Source organism: Pygocentrus nattereri, chromosome 21 (assembly GCF_015220715.1).
Source record: "Pygocentrus nattereri isolate fPygNat1 chromosome 21, fPygNat1.pri, whole genome shotgun sequence".
NCBI lineage: Eukaryota > Metazoa > Chordata > Actinopteri > Characiformes > Serrasalmidae > Pygocentrus > Pygocentrus nattereri.
This window is the reverse complement of record NC_051231.1, coordinates 32550242-32571822: the sequence shown is the minus strand read 5'-3', so window position 1 is coordinate 32571822 and position 21581 is coordinate 32550242. Positions and strand designations below refer to the sequence as shown.

General features: G+C 42.0%; 1 protein-coding gene across 1 annotated transcript in view; it reads right to left on the bottom strand.

The window, feature by feature from the left end:
* Window positions 1-584: 584 nt before the first annotated feature.
* The window catches only part of LOC108412975, a 58836-nt gene continuing 37839 nt past the window's right edge, over window positions 585-21581 (bottom strand). The window contains exons 42-56 of the mRNA XM_037532524.1: window positions 17731-17748; window positions 17192-17209; window positions 16294-16326; window positions 15868-15900; window positions 14609-14641; window positions 13491-13523; window positions 11010-11033; window positions 10225-10242; window positions 8696-8728; window positions 8140-8229; window positions 6768-6887; window positions 4379-4556; window positions 3126-3274; window positions 1111-1186; window positions 585-1027 (exon numbers count right to left, since the gene is read on the bottom strand). Coding sequence (XP_037388421.1) covers window positions 913-1027; window positions 1111-1186; window positions 3126-3274; window positions 4379-4556; window positions 6768-6887; window positions 8140-8229; window positions 8696-8728; window positions 10225-10242; window positions 11010-11033; window positions 13491-13523; window positions 14609-14641; window positions 15868-15900; window positions 16294-16326; window positions 17192-17209; window positions 17731-17748 — 971 coding nt within the window. The 3' untranslated portion in view covers window positions 585-912. The remainder of the gene's footprint in view (window positions 1028-1110; window positions 1187-3125; window positions 3275-4378; window positions 4557-6767; window positions 6888-8139; window positions 8230-8695; window positions 8729-10224; window positions 10243-11009; window positions 11034-13490; window positions 13524-14608; window positions 14642-15867; window positions 15901-16293; window positions 16327-17191; window positions 17210-17730; window positions 17749-21581) is intronic.

Sequence of the window (21581 nt, the reverse complement as noted above, 5' to 3'; positions counted from 1 at the left end):
TCTATAATATCTATAGTAAAATCCTCTACAGGTGGTAGAAAAGGCACAGACTTTTGTGCTTTGTAGAGGTTTGTAGACCCCAGTATAATCTAAATCTGCCTAAACCCACAATCAAGTACTAAAACACCTTTCCAAAAACAACCGTAGCAGCTCCGTTCCAGAGAAAATAAATATTGGGACACTTTGTGCATCACGAAAACGTCTCGTAATATTATATTTTTGCCACCTCTAATATGGAGTAAAATATAGAACTGCAAAGTAACTTCATAGTAAGTCCAGCATCTATCAGCACAGGGACTAAAATTTGCTGTTCTTCTCTTATTGGATCCTTTCGGTCTAAAACAAAATGTTAACGGTGTAAAGTCAGAGGTGGGACCACTTACAGAGCGGTAACGAGGCTGTCAGCAACTCCGCAGAATGAAATGAAATGTTAAAAGGAAACCGTAGACAGTGGATGACTACTGGACTGAATAGACTTAGAGAAGAGCCAATCTCTGAAAGTTGTGTACATGTAAACAGGCCCACCACCTCTGACACTGGCAGTGACGAATGTAGGGAAAAATGAAGAAGTGTGTTGCTTGGTGTTGAGGTTGAGACCCACATGAGGTTAAGCATTTTTTATTGGTTCAGCAAGGTTTTTACATTTGTACCACCTTCATACCGTATCTCATTTGTTTATACATTCATGCTGGTATAGCTTGAGCTTTTTCCAGAGGATCTCCTGAAATCTTCAGCTCTCTAACTTTCTAAGAAAAATCTATAAAGCCGTTACATTGCTAATCACAGAGCATCGCTACAGTAAGCTTTTAGACCCACAGCATAACTTGGGCCAGCATTAAAAGCGTTTAATTTTCTCCTACATGTTCTACCAAGCTGTTTGGAAGATAGCTGTGAAATTTTCAAGATACATCTTTACAGCTGAGACACAGTGAAGTCAGAGAGCTCCCCCTGCAGGACAAACCACAAGGGTACAAGCCAGCAGTCCACACTTGGGGCTGAAGCTCGTCCGTAGTCGGTGGCAGTGCTCCTGCAAATAATAAGACATGCATTTAAGATATAAATGTGAATTAAAAGGTGCTACAGAGTGTTGCTTTTATTTAGTGTACTTACATATCTGCTGGGACCCCCTGAACATTGATTCTGATCCATGAGTGTGGTAACTCTTCATACTGAACATCCGTTTTCCCTAAAGCAGAAAATAAAGATGAGGGCTTTATTCCCACTATTAGAGGTATTAGTACCAGAGAGTTCAGTGGACAGGCTGCTGTTTTTGTTAGCTTTTGTTGGTGTTCCCTTAAAGCATCAAACTCAAGACAGGCTGTAAGACGCTTTATAGACTGGCTGGAACAATTAATTCAACCCACATTAATATTGATCAAGCGAAAAAAGACACTGCGGCAGTTTTATGGCTCAGTCTGCACTTCAAAAGGCGGGGCTTACAGCAGACTGAGCGGCGAGTGGGCGGAGTTCGTTACTCTGACGTAGCAATAAGCTGCTCGTTAAGGAGCTATAATTTGGTCATTTAAACAATAAACGCCGCATTCACAGCCCGGTTTATTGATTTCTTACTGTATTTATTTAACTGTTGTATGGATCAATAGAAAACTCAAGATCTCGTTACTGTGAGTCACAGCTGTGATGTTATTTCACGTTAACACACTCCCTCTTGTGTTCAGTTGCTTAAACACACTCATTCCTGATACAGGAAAAACGCCGAGACATTCAACACTGGTCAGATTACAGTGACTGCCTTTACATGCACTTGATAATCTGGTCATCATCAGGTTTGCGCTGTTATCTGACGGTTCAAGCGATCAAGTAAACAACACACTCCAGTTTCTTAGGCTACGTTTACACAGCAGGTAAAAGCGGCCCGAATCCGATTTTTTCCTCATATGTGACACAGATGTGTGTTTGAGTCTTAGTGTGAACAGAAAAACGCACTGAATCTAATATTTACAATTCCGATTTGAGACGCTTTCGTATGTGGTACTGAAATCTGATCCGTATCCGATCTGCGGCACTGCGACTCAGTCTGGACAGCCAGATCGGAATTCATTACAGTTGGACTTTTACGCCAGTCCAACTCGACATTCGTCATCATCTCACGCTGCTGAGACTCAAAAGCGTTTAGGCTGATGTTTCTGTGCCTGAACATTAGAAGACTCTCATCGCTGCTACTCTGAGTTCGAAGAGGCTACAGACGAAGCGGCCGAGCGCGGCCGGAGGAGCCTGAGGCAGCAGGGTCAGAGAACAGTTTGAAGAATCGGAGGACATGAAACAAAGAAGCACCGAATAACGTGCCCTTCTCACGGCGAACTTTTACGAGTCCAGCTGTGAGTCGTTGGAACTTCATAATCGCTCCTGTGATGCTCATGAAGACGAAGCTGAAGCTCCGGGAGCGACAGGCCATCATGACTGTTTACCTCTGGACGAGCCTCGTGAAGCTCTGTTCTTTTGCTCGTGTGGGTCGGTTCAGGAGCTGATCTGTTCAGACTGATGTCGCATACAGATCACATTTAAAAGAAGATCCGAACAGCCAAATAAAAAAATCCGATTTGGTGAGGAAATCAGATTCGGGCCACTTTAACTGCTGTGTGAACGCAGCCTAAGATTGGATAATCAGGTAATCAGGGTTTTCAGTGCTTGTACACACTTACATTTACAGCATTTGGCTGACGCTCTTATCCAGAGCAACTTACAATTTGATCATTTTACACAGGCAGGCCAAGGTGGTGTTAGGAGTCTTGCCCAAGGACTCTTATTGGTTTAGTGTAGGGTGTTTACCCAGGTGGGGAACTGACCCCCAGTCTACAGCGTAGAAGGCAGAGGTGTTAACCACTACACTAACCAACCACACAGTTTCTCTGATTTCTTTCGCCTTCCTCAATCTGTGCCTGCGCAAAACGAGTGTAATGGCTGGATGGAAAGCTGAAATTCGATTGCTGCCCGGCTCAAAACCTGGAGTTTTTCCAAGTGCATGTGAACTGAATAAAATGATATGATGTGACTTTCTGCAGTCATCAGCTTTTAAAGCACAAATAAATGCACCGGTGGGTTGTTTTAGAAAGTGACGGGATTTCCGTCGACCCGTAATATAGATCACTCAATTTAGAACTTCATACCCAGAATGCCTTGCAAGGAAACGCCTTTTGGTAGTTGATGAACAGCAGGCCACAGAAATACATCTCCGTCTTCCTTATGAAGAAGGAAAACAACACGCACGGTTCCCATGGTGACGTCCACTTCATCGTTCTTCAGAATCAGAGACACACTGTGGGGACAGAACCTCCAGAATTACAGGCCGTAAAAACTTCTCAATGATAAAAACTTAGATAAATAAAAGAAAACAATAATTTACTTGGATTAATATATTACAATCCTCATTATGGCAATAATTCATCTTTCTTTTAAGCAGAATAGTTTGTTCATAAATATAACAATCAGAATTATTCCATGATCAATCATTTCAAATAAATTGGCGACTGATTGGATAAATTGGCTATTTTACAATGGCTTTGAATGTGGCTCAGCCAATCCACATCAAATGGTTGCACATGAATAAAATGTTTAACATCACAATTTCTGCCAAACCAAGTAAACTATACAGCGCTGTGTGAAAGTTTTAGGCATCTGAGCAAATTTGTAACCAGTTTCCCTCAGCAGTGAGTTCATCACAATATACATTAGAATAAATTCATATTCATAATTCAAATAAACAGAAAAACAATAAAAAGTAACAAGAATTTCTCGGGTCCATATTTTTCCTGGACACCTTCACAGCCGCCACAGAGACTCGTTAATATCATCAGTTACATCATGAGCTCAATTTACTGAGCACTGATTGGTCAAACCAGGAGCTGCTTTTTAACTACATATAATACTGGGCTTCCTCGAGGAGGAGAGGCTTGGAGATGGGTAAACAAACACACAAACATCCAGAACATCACTGTTTATTATATATATGTGTGTATAAGTTTTGTTTATTCAAATTTTAACGCTTTTCTCAGTAAATAAACACAAACTACACAAAAAAAAAGATTTTGAAAATGTGTCTTGGGAGCCTCAGACTTTCACACAGTACTGTATAATGTTTTATTCACATGTGAGCAGTGCTGGACAGTAACTGAGTACCTGAGTAACTGACTACCTGAGTAAATTGTGATTTGAAAGTGATTGGCTGCTGTGTATTATACCTCAATCAAAAACCAGTCTGAGCTGAAACACTCCTTATAACTTCAGTGTGACTGGGCGGAGCTATGCTGCAGTTTCAGTTACACTCTTCCAAAATTGCACTTAAGAATAACAGCAGTGCAGTTACTCAGGTGTTTACCACCTGTGGAAAATTCCCTGGTCCTCAGTGCTGTGGAACTCTTACCTGTCTCTCTCGTACTTGGTGGGCTGCTGCCCCCAAACGAACTTCACATGATTCTGACCGTCAGAGTAGCGGATCTCGCTGGTGTTGAGGGTCAGGAGATGATCCGTTTTGTAATGAATAGCAATTTCCTTAAAGCCTTTCCCTCCATACAGCTTGAGCTCACCATTCATAGAGAATTCTGTAAAGTGAGGAAAACATCATTTTCCAGCTTGAAGGACGTCCCACGGATAACATTAGCAGTAGCATTTTAAGGCTAATTAAACAGTGCTAATGTCAGCCACTGCACTTTTGTTTAGTTTGCATTCGTGCCTAGAATTAGCAGTGATGTTGACACAGAGAGAGGTCAGTCACCTGGACAAAGTTTCAGTATTTTTATCCACTCCGGTTTCCTCCTGCAGTCCGAAGACATGCAGTCAGGCCAGTCGGACATGCTACATTGCCCCTGGGTGTGAGTGACTGTGTCTGTCTGCCCTGTGATGGACTGGTGACCTGTCCAGGGTGTGTGTGTGTGTGTGTGTGTGTGTGCGTGTGTGTGTCTGTGAGTATGTGTGTGTGAGTGTGTGTGCGCGTGTTTGTGCGTCTGTGTGTGTGTGTGCGCGCGTGTGTGTGTCTGTGAGTGTGTGTGTAAGTGTGCATGTGCATGTGTGTGTGAGTGTGTGTGGGCATGTTTGTGCGTCTGTGTGTGTGAGTGTCAGTGTTTGTGTGTGTGTGTGTACATGTGTGTGTGTCTGTGAGTGTGCATGTGCATGTGTGTGAGTATGTGTGTGCGTGTGTGTGTGTGTGCGTCTGTGTGTGTGAGTGTCAGTGTGTTTGTGCGTCTGTGTGTGTGTGCGTGTGTGTGCGCGTTTGTGCGTCTGTGTGTGTGAGTGTGCGCGTGTTCGTGCGTCTGTGTGTGTGTGTATCAGTGTGTGTGTGTGTGTGTGTGCGTCTGTGTGTGTGTGTGTGTTTGTGAGTGTCAGTGTGTTTGTGCGTCTGTGTGCGTGTGTGTGCGCGTTTGTGCGTCTGTGTGTGTACGCGTGTTTGTGCGTCTGTGTGTGTGCGTGCGTGTGTGTGTGTGCGTGTGTGTGTGTGTGAGTGTCAGTGTGTTTGTGTGTCTGTGTGTGTGTGTGTGCGCGTTTGTGCGTCTGTGTGTGTGAGTGTGTGTGTGTGTGTGTGAGTGTGTGTGCGCGTTTGTGCATCTGTGTGTGTGTGTGTGTGAGTGTGTGTCTGTATTTGTGTGTGTCTGTGTGTGTGAGTGTCAGTGTGTGTGTGTGCGTGTGTGTGCGCGTTTGTGCATCTGTGTGTGTGTGTGTGTGTGAGTGTGTGTCTGTATTTGTGTGTGTCTGTGTGTGTGAGTGTCAGTGTGTGTGTGTATAGTTTTTTGCAAATATTCACTCATTTTGAATTTTTGAAATATTTTTGAAATATTTTTAAACTTTTGAAATAAAGTTTATCCATTTGAAGATTAAATATCTCGTCTTTGTAGTGTATTCAATTGAATATAGGTTGAAAAGGATTTGCAAATCATCGTATTCTGTTTTTATTTATGTTTTACACAACGTGCCAACTTCACTGGAATTGGGGTTGTACATGGAATAAACTCTGGTTCCATTGACTTACAGTAAAACTAACGTAGATTTTTAGTTACCATTTTCAAGATATTCAAGCAGCTCACACAAGCAGCTCGAGTTCACTGGACTTTTAGTTTAAATACTTAAGTTTCTTTTTTACAGTTAATGAATATGAATATGTAAACCAGGTAAAACTCTGAGGATGTTGGAAAGTCTCGTTCTGATAGAGCTATGAAGGCATATTTTAGTGTTTAATGTGAAAAATTAAACCAGCATATGTTTTAAAGGACCCCCACCTCCCCCCTTGACTTTTGGACTGCCTTTTTTTCTGATTGGCATTAAAGTTTTAATTAGGCAGCTGCCATTCTCCAACACGCCTCCCTTCTGTTTGGCCTTTACAGGCAGGTTATCTTTGTAACTGCGACTGATTTAGGTAAATGATCCCAATGAATGGGCGGGGCTAAAGTGCAGTAGTATTCAGTTTCAGTAATACTCGAGGCAGAGGCAGTGGTTTTAAAATGGTTTAAGCTGTAAAGGGGTTTGGATCGAGAATACAGTCACAGTTGTGTTCAAATTTAATTTTTTCAGTAATTGTTTATAGCGTTTTCCCCAACTTCCCCCAGCCTTTTTGTGGATGGGCATAAAGTATGAATGAGGCAGCACAGCGTCCATCAGGCCGTGCTAAAGGGGCTGACAGTTAGTGACCTAAGTCTAATTTGACTTCCTTTAAATTAAAAAATCATATTATTAAGTTAAAGTTCTCAAATACAAACCGACAAAAAGCTAAAAGACGACTGAGCCCTGTTGGTGTGTGGAGCTGATGTTCGGAGATGCCTCACCTGAGGAGGGGTCCGACAGAAGGCTGAGTTTGGTCGCCACAGGCACATCATAGCAGAGTGGCTTAGGCTGATGACTAGAAGCGACCAAAAACCTCACATAATCCCCGGAGGAAGTAAAACCTTGAGAGGGACGATGAGAAAGAAAAGGAGGTTAAAGGAATGAATCAACACTCAAACAAAAAAAGACCTTCATCACCAAAAAAACACCAGGCTTTCGTTACACGCACTCACAGCTTTGGGGTTTCTGTATAAAAGCCTGTGTAGGTTCGCTGGTGGTTTTGGATGGTAAATAAAATGACTATATTTATATTGGGACCCCTGGTCTGCAAGTTACTCTACAGTAAACCATATCACACTCACACACACACACACACACACACACTTCTTTTGCTGCTCTACCTGCACTACCTGGAACATTGCTGCTAACCCTGTGTTTACACTGTTTACTCAGGTTTTACCACCTCAGTAACTGCTGTGTTTATGTCTGTTATCTGACTGCGTGACTCACAGATCACAGCATGTTAAATATCCCTGCACCTTATTCCACCACCTCATGTCCAGAAACGAGCGCTGTGTCGGCGCTGCACTGTCCTGTCCGTTTACTGCGTCTAACGTCTGTTTTAATCATCATATTTATTCAATTGTTTCTAGTTCATTGTTTCGCACTGTTACGTCTGCACGTTCACACTTTGTACTATTTCGTTCCCTGTTGCACCGTCTCGCTCCGGGAGGAGTCTAATTTCACTCCACTGGGTACTCGGACACAGATGGCGTGACAATAAAAGCCTCTTGACTTGACTCCTGAATGACCTTGTTTACATCTCAATCACTGAATTATGCAGAAATTGCTAAACCAACCAAGCCAAGCACACTGTAAAAACATATAACATAAGAATGTTGGTTACTGGGCTGCCTTATAATGTTATTCGAACTTTAAATAGCGAGATGGAAGAGCATAAAGCAGATTCTTGTCCTGTTAGCTTACTATGGTCAGTTAAGTCCAAATTTTAAGGTAGAACAGAAACTGACTTGAAGTTAAAACCCCGGTTGTTTTACAGTGTAAAATAATAATAATTGGTTAATACTAATATCTAAACATGAACCTTACTAATTTGTGACATTTAAAGAGACATTCAAACGGTGCGCTACTCCAGATGGCATGGAAATAGTCTACTGTTATTATTAATAATAATAATAATAATCTGTGGCAGTACAGTATGAAGAATTAATCAAATTAATTTTGGATGTTGTGCCAGAACACAAGCTGCATCAGGTGTGCGAGTGCTGGACATCTTGAAACTGAAGAACTGCGTGTAAGAAAAAGAGAAAGTAAATCATACGAAACACACGCTTTGGAAGCTGGTCACCGTACCTGTAAGTGTTGGAAGGTTGGTCATCTGAAATGGTACGACGGTTGGCGCTGGCTCAAAGATCATGTCTGTTATAAAGCAATCAATCCACACTGTGAGAAGGAGGAGCCAAAACATTCACTGCACTGCACTGAAAAAACCTTACATACTAGAATCGGTCACAAGAAGCTGTGGTTTCATGGGCGAGAACAGAGTGAGAAACCAGTGAATGCAGAATGTGGTTTGACATCGTCTTGCTGAAATAATCAAAGCTTTCCCTGAAAAAGACGTCACCTGGATGGCCTCGTGCCTCACAGACAGAGACTTCTCAGATAATGAATAATAACGTAATATGGACATATTTTGAGCATCACGTGCATTGCATCTTATTTATTCTCTGAAAAAAACTTTAACGTATGGTTTAATGGACGAGAACAGAGTGAGAAACCAGTTGAAAGAAACCCCGGTTGTTCTTTTTTCATTCGTGTGAAATATCTTTTGAATATTCCAAAGATGCTTCATGTACATGTAAGGTGGTACTATTAATCTGTACAGATAAGAGAAAAAAGATCAGAGCACCTTGAGAGCGAACAAGAGGCGGAGCGTGGAGGTCTGCAGAGGAGAAAAAGATGTTGAACGTTAGGCCTTGGTTGAATCTCGAGTTTTACATGAACAGTCAGTAAAAAGCATAAATAAGCAGTGACTAAAATAGACACATTCGAGGTTCCAGGCACGTCCTTGATGGAATTTTTAAAAATACACATAAAAAACTGTGAGAAGGAGGAGCCTAAACATTCACCGCATGCAGAAAACACCTTACATACTAGAATCAGTCGCATGAAGCTGTGGTTTAATGGACGAGAACAGAGTGAGAAACCAGTTGAAAGAAACCCTGGTTGTTCTTTTTTCATTCGTGTGAATGATCTTTTCTTTTTTCTTAATTTTTACCCGAATTTTCTCCCCAATTTAGTCTCCAATTCCACCCATTAGTTATGACGCCCCAGCCACACGATGCTACCAATGCTAGGAGGGTGAAGGCAGCGCAGGCTTCCTCCGAGACCTGTGAAACCAGCCACCACTTCTTTTTGAACTGCCGCTCACTCAACATCACAGGACGGCTGATCGTGCTCGGAGGAAAACGCCAACCGCCAGATCTGCTACGTCAGCTAACAGACGCCTGTGCTGACTGGCATCGTCGAGTGATGGGGTGGGGAGGGGGGGCATTCTGCCCACCCAGAGAGAGCGAGGCCAGTTGTGCTCTCTTGGACTCGCGGCTACGGACGGCTGCAGCATCACCAGGGATCGAACTCGCGATCTCCTGATGACACGGCCAATGATTAGACGGTCGCACCACCTCGGAGCCCCATTCATGTGAAATAAAAAAATTTGAATTTTACATTTTAATTTTAAATTGTACAAAAAACAGTAAAAAAATGGAAATTTAAAAACTTACAATTATGTGAAAACAGCTCATTTTTGTTTCAGATACAATGTCAAGTATAATGACGAACGAATGTATTAATCACACTAGGATGAGGCACAGCAAGAAGCTCCTTTCCTGTTATATGTGTGTTTCTCTAGATCTTACACAGTATAGGAGCAGTAGCCTATATGTAAACCGAATTGTCCCAGAAAACTCCAAAATTACATTGGCTTAGTTTTTTAGTTTTTGCCTTTAGCCACATGCTAGACGTCTAGCCCTTTACCCCTTTCTCTGGTTCAAAAGTATGTACGTATATTATAGGCATGAATCTACTTGCAGCAAGGTTGGCTAATGCCAGTTTACAGCAATGACTGTGTTGTGCAGACTGTCAGTAAACAGGACTAATATGAATGAGACCACTGAAGGTCAGAGAGATTATAATGAATTCCAATAAGAGAAAGAGCTACAAATTGGGTGACCAGCTAGATTCTTAGATATGCAGCTGAAGTGAGACCTTTTACTGTATTTCTGAAAACAGCGACTTAAGCTGTTTGGCTTAAACTGCATTGACGTGCAGTTTAAGCCCTATTTCATTGAAGCTTCTTGAGCCAGAAAGCTTTAAAAGTCACAGTGAAATTAATGTCAAATAAAATACAGTGGGGTGTTCATGACCAAGGCCAAGTACCTATGATACGAGAAGCATCTGTGGAGAGAGAGAAGGTTTGCAGCGTTAAACCTGGATTCAGTTCACAATGTTAAATATGCAGTGATTAAGTAGAGAAACAGGTGAGAGGTTTTAATATGTTAAATGCATTTAGCAAAACAGTGCATGCATAGAAGTGCATTAACAGAAGGGTTTAATTGCGAATGTAGATAAACAGTCCTGTTTTAGACTGTGCTATTAAGCGGTTAACAATGTCCATACAATAAGCTAAGAAAAGCTAAGTGATCTTAATTTTGTTCTGCAAGATTTCTTATTGATAGACCTTCTATATTACCAAACTCAGTGCACTAGACAAAGTGGAGCTTGAGAACAGCAGATGATGGGGATGGATAATTGTGTGAAAAAAAGCTCATTTTTGTTTCAGATACAATGACAAATTAATTTGTGTACTAATCAGATTAGTATTGTCTGTTCTTGTGGTTCAGAGACCGGTCATCCCACTGGCAGTCAAAGATGTAAATGGCTAGTATAAACTAAGCAATATACTTGATCGAGTAACCAATTCATTGATCAAGTAATATTCAATATAATATAATGTACTGGATAAATTACATTTGTAATGCAAAATATTTAAATTGTACTTATTTTAAGCTGCATTTACTGAGGAAATACACAGTTGCAGGCAAAAGTTTGGGGGCCTTGTCAAATTGCAAGTTTAGCTGATTTTCTTAGTGGCACACTCTCTACAGAGGACAGGCTTTACTACTGCTCAACTACTGTTTATATCATGAGCATGAAGTACATACCTTCAGCTTCCTGCTCTTCTTGACCTGAAGAAGAAAAGAGGTGTTAAAGGTGCTGTAATAGTTTGTAGGATTTTCCTTGAAAAATATGGTTTACGTGATTTGCATATCATTACATCTTTAATTTTATTTACATTCTGTGCAGCATCCTAACTTTTGTTACATCAGTATTACATTAGCCTGTTCGTTACCTTCAAGCCTGTCCATACATGTCGTGATTGGCCCTTCCCATTCCTGTCCATGTGTTCGTGTTTTGGTTTAGACAATCTGCGTTTGTTTTGGTTTAGCCCCCTCGTTTCATGACTCCGCCCCTGATTGTCTCCACCTGTTTTCCACCTGTCCCTCGTTTTCGCTGTGTATTTAAGCCCTGTGTTTGCCCCTTGTGTTGGCTGGTCTTTGTTGGTTGTTCTGGTTACTGTGTGTTGTTTTAACCTGCTTATTGTTGGTCTGTCAAGTCTGCCCCCATTCAGTCTGTGTTGGCTCTACGACCCTGGACTGTCTCGACCTTGATTTTGGATTTGCCCATAATAAATCTCGCTTATCTCTGCATATACGTCCACCTCCTTGCTCCCCGTTACAATACAGTACTATGCAATGACCACCCATCATTTATCTAATTCACAACACGAAAATAAACAGATTAAAAAAAGATTATATACCCACATAGGAAAGCAGTGACCACTGGAAAAATCAACATCATGCGAAGGCTATAAAATGTTGCAAACATGTAAATTCCACTACGTAGAGATGACTTGAGTAGGAATTATATGGAGTACCAGAAAATACAAGCTGCGAATTTGGGGAACTAGTGGAGTAATCAGACGCGTCGCATGCAGTTGGGTTGTTATTGAATTGCTTTGTGTGGAAAAACATGCAAGTAGATGCATGAAAGTTTCCCTGTATAAAGCCAGTCTCCTCTTACAGCATTAAAATACACTAAAAGTGCAACACAATTTCCAAAAAAGTTGAGACGCTGTGCAAATTGTAAATAAAAACAAAATTCAATGACATGAAATTATTTAAACTCTATGTTTCACTGAAAATAATGCAAAGACAACACATCAAATGTTGAAACTGAGAAATCTGATTGTTTTTGAGAAATATATACTCATCTTGAATTTGATGCCAACAACACATTCCAAAAAAGGTGGGACAGGGGCCTGTTTACCACTGTGTGTCACCACGTCTTCTTTTAATAACACTGTAAGTGTTTGGGAACTGAGGAGACGCTGCTGTAGATTTGAATGTGAGATGTTTTCCTCTTCTTGTTTGATGCTCATCAGTTCAGGGTCTCATTTGTCGTATTTTTCATTGCGTAATGTGCTGAATGTTCTCAGTTGTAACAGGTCTGGACTGCAGGCAGGTCAGTTTAGCACTTAGATGTTTTAAATACAGAGCCATGCTGCTGTAACACATGCAGAATGTGGTTTGACATCGTCTTGCTGAAATAATCAAAGCTTTCCCTGAAAAAGACGTCACCTGGATGGCCTCGTGCCTCACAGACAGAGACTTCTCCAGATTCTCAGAGTCTTTTAATGATATTATGGACCGTAGACGATGAAAAGCAGAAGTTCTTTTTATTTTATGTTGAGAAACGTTATTCATGAGTTGTTGCTCTATTCGATGGTGCAGTCTTTCACAGAGTGGTGACCCCCTCCTCATCTTTACTTCTGAAAGACTCCGCCTCTCTGAGATGCTCTTTTATATCCAATCGTGTTACTGACCTGTTGCCAAATCAACCACCAGTTTTTTTTAAGCATTGCACAACTTTACCAGCCTTTTGTTCCCCTGTCCCAACTCTTTTGGAACGAGTTGCTGGCATTCAATTCAAAATGGGCAAATATTTTTGAAAAAACAATAAAATTTCTCAGTTTCAGCTTTTGATTTGTTGTCTTTGAAGCATTTTCAAGGAAATATAGACTTTAAATGATTTGCACATCATTGCATTTTGTTGCACAGCGTCCCTACGTTTTTGAAAATGTGAAAAATTTTAAAAATATGAGGGTAAAATCATTATAAAAATTGGTGTTTGAATATATAGTCTTTATTACTGTAAAATGTGCATCACATAATGAGAATTTACACCTCATAAAACAGTAAATAATGTGAAATATATGAATGTGAAAGGTCATTAATTTGACCATTTCTGCATCAAACTTGATGTTTTTTTTTTACCAAAGGAGCAATAATAAAAGTAATATGGACATATTTTGAGCATCACGTGCATTGTATCTTATTTATTCTCTGAAAAAGAACTTTAACATATTCTTGATCATATGAAGTACCCACTAAATATTAAGTGTGTTTTCAATGCATTATAAGTGTGTTACTCATTACTAAATCCACTATATGAATGTCTTAAAGCGGCTATGCAGTTGTAATGAACTATTACTGTAAATGGTCATGAATATTCCAAAGATGCTTCATGTACATGTAAGGTGTTACCATTAATCTGTACAGATAAGAGAAAAAGGATCAGAGCACCTTGAGCGTGAACAAGAGGTGGAGCGTGGGAGTCTGCAGAGGAGAAAAAGATGTTGAACGTTAGGCCTTGGTTGAATCTCGAGTTTTACATGAACAGTCAGTAAAAAGGATAAATAAGCAGTGACTAAAATAGACACATTCGAGGTTCCAGGCACGTCCTTGATGGAATTTTTAAAAATACACATAAAAAACTGTGAGAAGGAGGAGCCTAAACATTCACCGCATGCAGAAAACACCTTACATACTAGAATCAGTCGCATGAAGCTGTGGTTTAATGGACGAGAACAGAGTGAGAAACCAGTTGAAAGAAACCCTGGTTGTTCTTTTTTTCATTCGTTCACTCAACGTCACAGGACGGCTGATCGTGAGGAAAATGCCAACCGCCAGATCTGCTATGTCAGCTAACAGACGCCTGTGCTGACTGGCATCGCATTGAGTGATGGGGTGGGGAGGGGGGGCATTCTGTCACCCAGAGAGAGCGAGGCCAGTTGTGCTCTCTTGGACTTGCGGCTACGGACGGCTGCAGCATCACCAGGGATCGAACTCGCGATCTCCTGATGACACGGCCAACGATTAGACGGTCGCGCCACTCCGGAGCCCCATTCATGTGAAATTTTAAAAAAGTGAATTTTACATTTTAATTTTAAATTGTACAAAAAAACAGTAAAAAAATGGAAATTTTAAAACTTACCATTGTGTGAAAACAGCTCATTTTTGTTTCAGATACAGTGTCAAGTATAATGACAAATAAATTTGTGTATTAATCACATTAGTATTGTCTGTTCTTGTGGTTCAGAGACCGGTCATCCCAATGCCAGTCAAAGATATACATGGCTAGTATAAAGTAAGTAATGTACTTGATCGAGTAACCAATTCATTGATCAAGTAATATTCAATATAAATATAATGTACTGGATAAATTACATTTGTAATGCAAAATATTTAAATTGTACTTATTTTAAGCAGCATTTACTGAGGAAATACACAATTGCAGGCAAAAGTTTGGGGGCCTTGTCAAATTGCATGTTTAGCTGAGTTTCTTAGTGGCACACTCTCTACAGAGGACAGGCTTTACTACTGCTCAACTACTGTTTATATCATGAGCATGAAATACATACCTTCCATTCTCGCTTCTGGTGCATGTGCATAACCTGAAGAGGAAAACAGGTGTTAAAGGTGCCGTAATACTGTAGGATTTTCCTTTAAAAATATGGTTTATGTGATTTGCATATGATTACATCTTTTATTTTATTTACATTCTGCCCAGCATCCCAACTTTTGTTAGATAAGTATTACATTAGGCTGTTCATTACTTTCAAGTCTGTTTATACAGTACAATCCAATGACCACCCATCATTTATCTAATTTCCAGTCAAAACTTCTATTAAGCAAACTTTATTCTTTTTTCAGGAGATATTTCTGAGGAAATTAGATCCAAGATAATCCACTTGCATGAGGATGGAGACTGTCAAAGAAAAATAATTAAGCTTCCAAAAATGGAAGTTCAAAAACGAATTGAAAGCTACAGAGAAAATGTCCATTTTCAAGCGATCTGTAAAGCTCATTAAACTAGAAAGTGTTACAAGTCAGAGCAAAACCTCGATTCAATTTAGACTGTTAAATATGAAGTGATTAAACAGTCAAATCTCATGCTTTGTTTTGAATTGGGGAGTAAATAGAAGTCCACATTACTGTCTACAAACAGTAAGAAGCACCTAGACTATTATAAATGCCTTCCGAGGTGTCAAACTCATTGTAGGTGATGGGCCACATTACACACTGTCCGATGTCAAATTGGCTGGACTCCTCATAAATGTTTTCATTTTATTGTCTTTGATTATTGTCTTATATTCATTTATCGTCTTAGACAATGTGCCAAGCTTGCGACAATAGAAGAACCCTTTTTGGTGCTGTATAGAAACATATACAACACATTTGCCATCAGTCTATAGACGCATTTCAAAATTCCGAAAAGGTTCCATATAGAGCTCATAGTTCTAAGTAGAAATATATGAATGTGAAAGGTCATTAATTTGACCATTTCTGCGTCAAACTTGATGTTTTTGTATTACCAAAGGAGCAATAATAAACGTAATATGGACATATTTTGAGCATCATGTGCATTGCATCTTATTTATTCTCTGAAAAAGAACTTTAACGTATTCATGATCATATGAAGTACCCACTAAATATTAAGTGTGTTTTCAATGCATTGTGTGTTACTCATTACTAAATCCACTATATGAATGTCTTAAAGCGGCTATGCAGTTGTAATGAACTATTACTGTAAATTGTCATGAATATGCCACAGATGCTTCATTTACATGTAAGGTGTTACTATTAATCTGTACAGATAAGAGAAAAAGGATCAGAGCACCTGGAGACTGAACAATAGATGAAGAGTAGAGGTCTGCAGAGGAGAAAAAGATGTTGAACGTTAGGCCTTGGTTGAATCTCGAGTTTTACATGAACAGTCAGTAAAAAGGATAAATAAGCAGTGACTAAAATAGACACATTCGAGGTTCCAGGCACCTTGATGGATTTTTTAAAAATACACATAAAAAACTGTGAGAAGGAGGAGCCTAAACATTCACCGCATGCAGAAAACACCTTACATACTAGAATCAGTCGCATGAAGCTGTGGTTTAATGGACGAGAACAGAGTGAGAAACCAGTTGAAAGAAACCCTGGTTGTTCTTTTTTCATTCGTGTGAAATATCTTTTGAATATTCCAAAGATGCTTCATGTACATGTAAGGTGTTACTATTAATCTGTACAGATAAGAGAAAAAGGATCAGAGCACCTGGAGACTGAACAATAGGCGGAGCGCCGATGTCTGCAGAGGAGAAAAAGATGTTGAACGTTAGGCCTTGGTTGAATCTTGAGTTTTTTTATTACCAAAGGAGCAATAATAAAAGTAATATGGACATATTTTGAGCATCACGTGCATTGCATCTTATTTATTCTCTGAAAAAGAACTTTAACGTATTCATGATCATATGAAGTACCCACTAAATATTAAGTGTGTTTTCAATGCATTATAAGTGTGTTACTCATTACTAAATCCACTATATGAATGTCTTAAAGCGGCTATGCAGTTGTAATGAACTATTACTGTAAATTGTCATGAATATGCCACAGATGCTTCACGTACATGTAAGGTGTTACCATTAATCTGACAACCCCGGTTGTTCTTTTTTCATTCGTGTGAATTATCTTTTCTTTTTTCTTAATTTTTACCCGAATTTTCTCCCCAATTTAGTCTCCAATTCCACCCATTAGTTAGGACACCCCAGGCACACGATGCTACCAATGCTAGGAGGGTGAAGGCAGCACAGGCTGTATGAATGTATCAATCACACTAGTATGAGGCACAGCAAGAAGCTCCTTTCCTGTTATATGTGTGTTTCTCTAGATCTTACACAGTATAGGAGCAGTAGCCTATATATATATATGTGTCAGTAAACAGGACTAATATGAATGAGACCACTGAAGGCCAGAGAGATTATAATGAATTCCAATAAGAGAAAGAGCTACAAATTGGGTGACCAGCTAGATTCTTAGATATGCAGCTGAAGTGAGACCTTTTACTGTATTTCTGAAAACAGCGACTTAAGCTGTTTGGCTTAAACTGCATAGAGTCACAGTGAAATTAATGTCAAATAAAATACAGTGGGGTGTTCATGACCAAGGCCACGTACCTATGATACGAGAAGAAACTGTGGAGAGAGAGAAGGTTTGCAGCGTTAAACCTGGATTCAGTTCACAATGTTAAATATGCAGTGATTAAGTAGAGAAACAGGTGAGAGGTTTTAATATGTTAAATGCATTTAGCAAAACAGTGCATGCATAGAAGTGCATTAACAGAAGGGTTTAATTGCGAATGTAGATAAACAGTCCTGTTTTAGACTGTGCTATTAAGCGGTTAACAATGTCCATACAATAAGCTAAGAAAAGCTAAGTGATCTTAATTTTGTTCTGCAAGATTTCTTATTGATAGACCTTCTATATTACCAAACTCAGTGCTAGAATTCCAGCTAGATTCTTAGATATGCAGCTGAAGTGAGACCTTTTACTCTATTTCTGAAAAGAGCGACTTAAGCTGTTTGGCTTAAACTGCATTGACGTGCAGTTTAAGCCATATTTCATTGAAGCTCCTTGAGCCAGAAAGCTTTAAAAGTCACAGTGAAAATAATGTCAAATAAAATACAGTGGGGTGTTCATGACCAAGGCCACGTACCTATGATACGAGAAGAAACTGTGGAGAGAGAGAAGGTTTGCAGCGTTAAACCTGGATTCAGTTCACAATGTTAAATATGCAGTGATTAAGTAGAGAAACAGGTCAGTTTAGCACTTAGATGTTTTAAATACAGAGCCATGCTGCTGTAACACATGCAGAATGTGGTTTGACATCGTCTTGCTGAAATAATCAAAGCTTTCCCTGAAAAAGACGTCATCTGGATGGCCTCGTGCCTCACAGACAGAGACTTCTCCAGATTCTCAGAGTCTTTTAATGATATTATGGACCGTAGACGATGAAAAGCAGAAGTTCTTTTTATTTTATGTTGAGAAACGTTATTCATGAGTTGTTGCACTATTCGATGGTGCAGTCTTTCACAGAGTGGTGACCCCCTCCTCATCTTTACTTCTGAAAGACTCCGCCTTTCTGAGATGCTCTTTTATATCCAATCGTGTTACTGACCTGTTGCCAAATCAACCACCAGTTTTTTTAAGCATTGCACAACTTTACCAGCCTTTTGTTCCCTTGTCCCAACTTTTTTGGAACGGGTTGTTGGCATTCAATTCAAAATGGGCAAATATTTTTGAAAAAACAATGAAATTTGTCACTTTCAGCTTTTGATTTGTTGTCTTTGAAGCATTTTTGAAGAAATGTTTTGCACAGCGTCCCAACTTTTTTGAAAATGGGGTTTATGAGGGTAAAATCATTATAGAAATTGGTGTTTGAATATATAGTCTTTATTACTGTAAAATGTCCATCCATCCATCCATCCATTATCTTCCGCTTCTCCGGGGTTCGGGTCGCGGGGGCAGCATCCTAAGCAATGAAGCCCAGACCTCCCTTTCCCCAGCCACTTCCACCAGCTCTCCAAGGGGGATTCCGAGACGCTCCCAGGCCAGCTGGGCGATATAGTCGCGCCAGCGTGTCCTGGCTCTTCCCCGGGGTCTCCTCCCAGGTGGACTCGCCTGTGACACCTCCCGAGGGAGGCGTCCAGGAGGCATCCTAACCAGATGCCCGAACCACCTCAGCTGGCTCCTCTCGACGTGAAGAAGCAGCGGCTCTACTCCGAGTCCCTCCCGGATGACTGAACTTCTCACCCTATCTCTAAGGGAGAGTCCAGACACCCTGCGGAGGAAACTCATTTCGGCCGCTTGTATTCACGATCTTATTCTTTCGGTCATTACCCAAAGCTCATGACCATAGGTGAGGGTGGGAACGTAGATCGACCGGTAAATCGAGAGCCTTGCCTTGTGGCTCAGCTCTTTCTTTACCACAACAGACTGGTAAAGAGCCCGCATCACTGCTGACCCAGCACCAATCCGCCTGTCAATCTCCCGCTCCCTTGTACCATCACTCGTGAACAAGACCCCGAGATACTTGAACTCCTCCACTTGAGGCAAGAGCCTATCCCCGACCCAGAGAGGGCTCTCCACCCTTTTCCGCCTGAGAACCATGGTCTCGGATTTAGAGGTACTGATTCTCATCCCAGCCGCTTCACACTCGGCTGCAAACCGATCCAGCGAAAGCTGAAGTTCGCGGCCTGATGTCCCCAATAGGACCACATCATCTGCAAACAGCAGCGATGTGACCCTGAGGTCACCAAACCGGACACCCTCCATCCCTTGACTGCGCCTAGAAATTCTATCCATAAAAATTATGAATAGAATCGGTGACAAAGGGCAGCCCTGACGGAGTCCAACTGTCACTGGGAACGAGTCTGATTTACTGCCGGCTATTCGACCCAAACTCCAGCTTTGTTTGTACAGGGCCTGAATGGCTCGTAGCAAAGAACCATGTACCCCGTACTCCCAAAGCACCTCCCACAGAATACCCCGGGGAACACAGTCGAATGCCTTCTCCAGATCCACAAAGCACATGTGGACTGGTTGGGCAAACTCCCATGAACCCTCCAGAATCCTGGAGAGGGTGAAGAGTTGGTCCAGTGTTCCACGACCAGGGCAGAACCCGCACTGTTCCTCCTGGATCCGAGGTTCGACTATAAGCCGGACTCTCTTCTCCAGTACCCCTGCATAGACCTTGCCAGGGAGGCTGAGGAGTGTGATTCCCCTGTAGTTGGAACACACCCTCCGGTCCCCTTTTTTAAAAAGAGGCACCACCACCCCAGTCTGCCAATCCAGTGGCACCGCCCCCGATGTCCACGCAATGTTGAAAAGGCATGTCAGCCAAGACAGCCCCACAACATCCAGAGCCTTGAGGAACTCAGGGCGGATCTCATCCACCCCTGGAGCCTTGCCACCAAGGAGCTTCTTAACTACCATAGCGACTTCGGCCTCAGTAGTGGACAAGCCTATTCCCATGTCCCCAGACTCAGCCTCCTCACTGGAGAACTTGTCGGTGGGATTGAGAAGGTCCTCAAAGTATTCCTTCCACCGCCCAATGACGTCTTCAGTCGAAGTCAGCAGCACACCATCTCCACTATATACAGTGCTAGTGGCACACTGCTTTCCCCTTCTGAGTCGCCTGACGGTTTGCCAGAATCTTTTCAGAGCCGACTTAAAGTCACTTTCCAAGGCCTCACCAAACTCCTCCCATACACGGGTTTTTGCCTTGGCGACAACTGAAGCCGCAGATCGCTTGGCCTGTCGATACCTGCCAGCTGCCTCTGGTGTCCCACAGGCCAACCATGCCCGGTAGGACTCCTTCTTCAGCTTGACGGCATCTCTCACCTGGGGTGTCCACCACCGGGTTCGAGGATTACCGCCCCGACAGGCACCAACTATCTTACGGCCACAGCTACAGTCAGCCGCTTCAGCAATGGAGGAACGGAACATGGCCCATTCTGAGTCAATGTCCCCCACCTCCCCCGATATCTGGTCAAAGTTCTGACGGAGGTGTGAGTTGAAGATCAATCTGACAGGTTCTTCTACTAGACGTTCCCAGCAAACCCTCACTATACGTTTGGGCTTGCCTGGTCTGACCTGCATCTTCCCCCACCACCTGATCCAACTCACCACCAGGTGGTGATCAGTTGACAGCTCAGCTCCTCTCTTTACCCGAGTGTCCAAAACACATGGCCGCAAGTTCGATGACACGACTACAAAGTCAATCATTGAACTGCGGCCTAGGGTGTCCTGGTGCCATGTGCACTTATGGACATCCTTGTGTTCAAACATGGTGTTCGTGATGGACAAACTGTGGTTTGCGCAGAAGTCCAAAAACTGAACACCACTCGGGTTCAGATCAGAGAGGCCATTCCTCCCAATCACACCCCTCCAGGTCTCACTGTCATTGCCCACGTGAGCGTTGAAGTCCCCCAGTAGGACAATAGAGTCTCCAGGAGGAGCACTTTCAAGCACCCTTCCCAAGGACTCTAAGAAGGCTGGGTACTCTGAACTGCTGTTCGGTGCATAAGCACAGACAACAGTCAGGACCCGTTCCCCAACCCGAAGGGGTAGGGAAGCTACCCTCTCGTCCACCGGAGAAAACCCCAACATACAGGCACCGAGTCGAGGGGCTATGAGAAAGCCCACACCTGCCCGCCGCCTCTCACCATGGGCAACTCCAGAAAAGAATAAAGTCCAGCCCCTCTCAAGGAGATTGGACCCAGAGCCCAAGCTGTGTGTTGAGGTGAGCCCGACTATATCTAGCTGGTATCTCTCAACCTTGCGCATCAACTCAGGCTCCTTCCCCGCCAGTGAGGTAACGTTCCAAGTTCCAAAAGCCAGTTTCAGCAACCGAGGATCAGAACGCCAAGGCCCACGCCTTCGGACACTGCCCGATCCACAAAGCACCGAACCCCTACTACTGCCCCTCCCATTGGTGGTGGGTCGATGGGAGGGGGGACTCATGTAACTCCTTCGGGCTGGGCCCGGCCGGGCACCATGAGTAAA